The 6,761-nt window shown below is 34.8% G+C and overlaps 1 protein-coding gene across 1 annotated transcript; it reads right to left on the bottom strand.

Moving 5' to 3' along the window:
* Nucleotides 1-1,896: 1,896 nt before the first annotated feature.
* LOC128249531 (acetylcholine receptor subunit beta-type acr-2-like) lies at nt 1,897-3,021 on the bottom strand. Its single transcript, XM_052973402.1, has one exon. The coding sequence runs from the start codon at nt 3,019-3,021 to the stop codon at nt 1,993-1,995; it is 1,029 nt and encodes a 342-aa protein (XP_052829362.1). The 3' UTR covers nt 1,897-1,992.
* Between the last annotated feature and the right edge of the window lie 3,740 nt (nt 3,022-6,761).

Genomic DNA, 6,761 nt, shown 5'->3' with positions numbered 1-6,761 from the left:
ATGTATGTGAATATGCACGTATGTACTTATGGATGTACGTGAGTAATAGGGTAAGTGTGTAGACGTGTTTGTGTGAGTGTGTATGTGTGTGTGTGTGTGCATATGTATGTACATGTGAATGTATGTTTATGTACTGATATGTGCGTCAGTTCAAGTTGTATACATGACAGTTACTTTGTTGAAGGTTGTATATACGCACATATATACATATGCATATACACATATGTAAGCACGCACACACATATATGTGTGTGTGTGCGTTTGCCCCTCTCACCATCGTCTAACGGTGAATTGATACAACGTCTTAGATACATATATGTACATATATAACCTTACTTATACATATATAAACAAGTATACACAATCATATTGACACTCACAAGTTAAATACAAAAAGAGAAAAAAGAAAGAAAAGAAAAATAAGCAGATATAAACAAATGAACAAAATAGATAAAAACAAATTAAACGAATGTGTATAACCAGGGGATACTGATAATACAAGCACATTCCCGCATACAGACTCACACACACAGACTTACTAAACATAGACACATACACAGGTATATGCATGCGCAAATAAAAACACATACAATAGGAATACAAAATGGCTGATCGTTAGTAAGGAAAGATACAAAAAAGAAAGCAAAGGATCACTGATGAGTTCACAGAAGTGTGACAAAGGATCTCTGGCCGAAATACGATTAATGTAAAATGAAGCTGAAGCAAGTGAACAACAAATATATATAGTGCGTGTGTTTTTATTGGGTAAACTGGTAAAATGCCCTTCCCGAAATAGAACAATATCTGCTTCAACACACGGATTCACATCAAGAATTTTGCAGATGCTATATGGAGAACTTGTGAATGGAAGGAGACTCCGGCAGAAACCAAGGCTGCGCTTTAAGGGCTGTGTCAAGTCCTCATTAAAGCCTGTGATATGCAGGACACTGACTTGGAGAACAACGCCTGTCATTGCCACGGATGGGGGACGCAGGTTAAGGAGGGCATCGACACTTTTGAGAGAGCACGTATCCAGCATGATGAAAGAGCACGGCTCGTATAGTGAATGAGGAAAGCTAGTTCTGCAATGTTTCCACTCGTGTATGCTTGTCAAGAGCAGGGTTCATTAGCCACCAACGGAGCCGCAAATGCAAAATATAAGTTAGTCCTAGAGCGCACAATGTTCCTGAAGGTCGGCAATGGTCTTCCTCGGTCACGAGTGGACGGCCATCATATATATATATATATAGATAGATAGATAGATAGATAGATAGATAGATAGATAGATAGATAGATAGAAAGATAGATAGATAGATAATTTTCTCTGAACAATGTGTCATACGATCTCAATAAAAACACATCAAGTGTATGAAAGGAGAATTTTTCTTAACGGAGTTGAATGGTTTAATTAGTCCAGCTACCCCTTTGTGCAAATGAATCTTATTTACATTTTTAAAATGTTCAGTATGAGCAATAGACTTTTAGGTATCTCATGCAGGCTACTAAAAACTTCCGTTACATACCTGTTCTTCGAAACCATGCAGCACAAGGAGGAGTCCCTCTATCTTTTATTATTATCTTTTTTTTTTTTAGTAAACTACAAATTCAATTGCTGTGCAAACTTATTATGCTAAAAGGGTAATCGGAAATTGTTGTAACTTACCAAGAACTTTAAATTAATGAAAGTTCCATGTTGATCCTTATTCTTGAAATATTGATTTCCTGTGTGCCTTTTCTTTTGTTTTTGTCTATTTTTGTTGTTTTGTCAAACTCCTTTTGGGAAGATAAGTACGAAATATTAATTATTTAATAGTTCAGATTGTGTGGTGGATTTCTTTTGCACTGCTAAAATATTTTCGGATGTTTCGATCATTTGGAATCTAAGAGTGAGGAAAATATAAACGTTACAGCATATCATGGACTGAATTGTAAAGTATTTACGAATGATGAGACACAACACAGTGCAATTGAACATCTTAAAGAACGGACATTTTATTCTTCTTGCTTTTCCTGTGGTGCAAACGACAAAGATATGAATATGACCGAAATTATTATCGATGTTATAATGCTGACTTTTAGAAGTATAGTGTCAAGTCTTATGTAGTTGAATTTATGATTTCCGTTTGTATTTCTTGATATTTCCTCCGATTTCGCCATAGAAATGCTGGAAACATCCGCTATTTGGTTACTACAAACTTTATTTTTCTTTTTACATGGCGAACTTAATTTTTTCTCATTAGACGATTGGATTACATACAACTTGCTGACAACTACCGAACCAAGAGTGGTAATCCCACTCATCAATGATAATAACATTAAATACAAGATAAGAAGTGAGGGATATTTTGAACTTATTGGTGTTTTCTTCTCAAACTGAATAAGGTATAAGACGTTTGAGAGAAATATTGTCGTAGCTAGAGAAACTTTCTCGCCTGATTCAGGGGGCAGGAGGAAAACAAAAACCGTCAAAATTGTCATCATTATTGTTGGAATTAGCATAGCTATGATACCAACTGTAAGCTTACGCTGTAAGTGTATCGAAGCAAAAGCGTAACTGAAAGAGAATTTTATGCCTTTCATCTCACCACTTATGTTAACATTCCATTTGTAGTTTTGAGTATGATCTGCATCATAGTAAATGAGTGTGTTTATTTGTGTATGCTGAGGTGTATGCAAAGCGATACACATGTAAATTTTGCATATATGTTCATCAAATGGATAGGCGTAAGCATTTACCTCGCAATAACTTTGTAATAATGGTAGTGACCACCTTTCCACCAACCCATTATTAAAAATCCTCACTTCAGGAAAATTGTCTTCATCATCTGATTCCTTCATGGAATTGCACATTATGATGGATGGCATCCACACCTCATTTTTTGACATGTACAGACTCGTAATGTTATTGTGTTCCAATGGATTCCAGACCAGACGTTCATCGTGCCATTGTTTCACAAGGACGTATCTAGCCTTTAGTAAGTTGTTTACGAAATCCAAATCGTAGAGTGTGTGAAGACCCATGGCCACATATATATCAACAGCATGAGTTAAATTAATAGCAGGTCTTACATGCTTGTTATAATTAGATAATAAGAAATTTTGCAATAATCCTTCATCTGTGTACATACGGTTAGAATTTGCTTCCGATATAATCAGAACGGAAATGAAGACACAATATTGTATCAATATCATTATTTGTAATATGTAAAATCTTAAATCTTATTTCTTTTTAATCACTTGTTAAGGATTTTCCAAGAATATCAATTTTGCAAATGTTTTGTAATTTCTTTAATTAAAATGTATATCTATTTTGTTAAGTGAATTACAGTTTCGTTATTATTGATGCAAGACAATAATGTCAAGATAGATTGCTAATGTACATGGTTGAGTTTTACGACAGAACAGAAGAACATCATCCGTTTACCTGCATAATAAGAACTCGAAATAATCTAAGTATGCTGCAGATTACAGTGTAAAAGTTTCACGAGAAATGCTAATTTATTGTGTAAGAAATTTGTGTTCGTATTTGCCAGCACTACATTGCATATATCTAATCATCATGTGTTTTGCTGTTACAGAATAAATAGGGTTAACGATTTATTTTTTGCTGTCATTTAAAGTTTATTCTTTACTAAAATGTGTTAGAGAATCGTATACCGAAAGTTGTAGTTCCCCCTTTGTTGCTCCAGTGATGATATTCATGTTAGAGTTAATGAATTGCGGCCAAAGACATCCGAAAGTACATGCTAGTGTTATAAATCTGCAATTAGAAAGAAACCAAGGATGCGTTAGAATGATCAACGAACATAAAGGGCAACTTGAAAATCATTAGTGTTTAAATTGATTCATAGATTTCGTGTAAATATTCATGCTAATAATCTAAAGTTTTGAAATACATATCCGAATATTTGCTATCTTTTGAAGGGATAAATTGCAAATAAATTTTAAATGTTGCTTTTTTGACAAGTTACATAACTCTATATGCATTTATATTGTTTAGAGTTGAATACATTAAAACAGTATGTAGTTTGATCTAATAAAGATAAACAAAAGATGTGTTATATGTTATATAATTTCAGAAATTGTTTATTTCATTTACTTCAATAGAAAGGGCGTCAGAGTATACAACACCATATATTTATACAAGGAAACGAAAGGTCTAATGCGTACTCGCTATAACTTATTGAGTCAAAGCACGAGTAAGACATGCTTTAACTTCAATAAATAAATTGTGATTTATTTCGGCAATATACGTATACATAGACACATACATACGTATATACATAGATCCAAAGCTACTTCATTAGAATTTCCACAATATCAAGAGGATATTTTGTATGTATGTATGTATGTATATATTTATGTATGTATGTATGTATGTATGTATGTATGTATGTATGTATGTATGTATGTATGCGGTTATGTATTTATGCACGTATGTATATGTGCAGATTTGTGTTTTGTTTTATGTATGTGTTCTCATGCATATATTTGCATGCTACTTAATTGATAAAATTGTGGAATGTTTTACAGGTTTTTACAGTTCCTGGGATCTATAGTCTTCGATTCAGCCTAATTTATGAAGATTGGTATTTATCTCAGACCCGTAATAATTACAAGTATATACCTGAACTTGTAATCTGCATAGACTAACTGCAGATTTCTCAGTAGTTCAGCATAGCTATTCCCTTTCTCACTGATCATCAGCTTTATGTTAACATTCGCTGGGCAGCTAATTTCCACAACTGTACACAGTTTCACTTCTCTATCCCAAATCATTATCTCAGGTCTATTGCTTTTACACTTTATTTTCACTGGACTATTCCTCCAGTACTCTTTTTTTATTATGAGTGGCTATGGCTTCTACCATTCTGTGGATTCTTATTTTTTTGTCCTCAGGGTTATCCTGCCGATGGATTTCATTATGTATTATCCAAGCTACAACATTATGTCTCATCGGTAGCTAATACCGCGATGACATTTGCGGACAACTACTGATGTGGTTGATATTTTCAGTAATCACGTCACAAACTTTGCATCGGTCGTCAGATCTTGCTACTTTTCCTTCATCGTCGTCCCTTTTGTGCACTAGGCATTTGATTGATATTTCTTGTTCCTAGATTGCGAAGTATGCTCTTCTCAGTGGACAATAGTAATCCATTTGTTAGTCCATGATAGACTGCCTTGATGATCAGTGTTACTATCATCTCTGAGCTTTGTACTAAACTATCAATGCATGGTCTTCTGTTTATACCCGCTCATCAGTTCATCTCGTGATACGTTGCTGTAGTGACGTGTGACTCCTGTGGGCATGTATTTAAGATTATCAGACAAAGAATCCTGCTGAACTAGCTGCCATCCAAGTCTTATGATGTTATCAGCCTCATGTATGCAAGCTTGGTCAAGGGACACACTTCTACATTTCACGATTAAAAAAGGTTGCCGAAGGGATATATTAAGACATTCAAAAGCAGTTTGGATTGATGTTAAGCCTCTGCTACCCAGTTTTCGTTTTAGGTAAAGGCGTTCGACATCACCTTTGACGTGGGAATTATGTGTTTTGGTTAGTAACTTCCGGGTTTCCAAATCAAGAACTCGGATCCAATCAAGCGTCCAATCAAGCAACCCAAATCTTAGTATGAGCACTGACACTGCAAACACATTGTGAACCACTGTTTTATTGAATGCAGAGAGTTTCAAAGTCCACATTTTCTTTATTCAGCTGTAATATCATTTAGTGACATGTGTTTAGTTGCAGGTGCCATCTGAAGATATGTTTTCATAAACCCATACATACTTGTAGCATTCTTTATCAGATATAGAGGAGATTGTTATGTCATTGATGGAGATGTTGCTAGTCTGGCTTACGGCTTTCTTCTTCCCAGCCCTATATCCTTTTACACTGTTGTAAACAAATCAAGAAGTATATTCTTTGCTTATAATTTCAAATCATCCACGAGGAAACAGTGTGTAATTTTCGTATTTCTGCTTCCTTGTGAACCAGTGTTATATGCTTCAGACTTGCTTAACATGAGTGACAAGGGGTTTGCTGAAACTATAAACATCATAAAGTGATGCCCCCTGGGAATATACCTCTGCGATACTGTATTCTCTATCAGCATTTAATTTCAAGACGGTGGGCCACGATAAAGTCAGGTCAGCTCTGGTTTTGACTACGCTTATTGAAACCTTGGCAAGTTCTGGGCTTCTAGCATCCATGATTGGGGTAAATAATCAAAGGATTTCGTGTTGTCTAGCCACATTGAAACTAACTTCCTTCTATGCTTTCGCATTATAGTCTCGTACATTCACAATGAGTGTATAAATGAATGAATGTATGTATGTATGTATGTACGTATGTTTGTATGCATGCATGCATGTATGTATGATTTGAGAGATTTTTATGTGAATTTTTGTGCTGAAACAAATTTTGTGTGCCTAGGTAGCGCCATTATGCCAATATCATTAACAAACGCACTTATTCAATTCCACCCCTTTATTATAAGATAATTGATTAAATACCCAACTTACTAATCAGTTATGGGTTTAGATTAGTAATGCGGTAAATCGTTTGTTTTGTTTTTTCGGGGTTTTTTTTTGGTTTTTTCTTGTCGAAGCTTTTTTTGCAAACTTTTCAATAGAATTTCTTTTAATCCGTTATATAGGCTTCATTTCTTTCTCAGACGTTATTGTGTGCATACATGTGTGTGTGTGTGTGTGTGTGTGTGTGTGTGTGTGTGTGTGTGTGTGTGTGTGTGTGT

The sequence above is a fragment of the Octopus bimaculoides genome, chromosome 15 (genome assembly GCF_001194135.2).
Source record: "Octopus bimaculoides isolate UCB-OBI-ISO-001 chromosome 15, ASM119413v2, whole genome shotgun sequence".
Lineage (NCBI taxonomy): Eukaryota > Metazoa > Mollusca > Cephalopoda > Octopoda > Octopodidae > Octopus > Octopus bimaculoides.
Note: the sequence above shows the minus strand (reverse complement) of the source record. Positions and strands in the feature narration are given on the sequence as shown.

Bases quoted from the DNA above. Each gene is read 5' to 3' on its own strand.
- LOC128249531 (XM_052973402.1), bottom strand. From the start codon at position 3,021: ATGGGTCTTCACACACTCTACGATTTGGATTTCGTAAACAACTTACTA.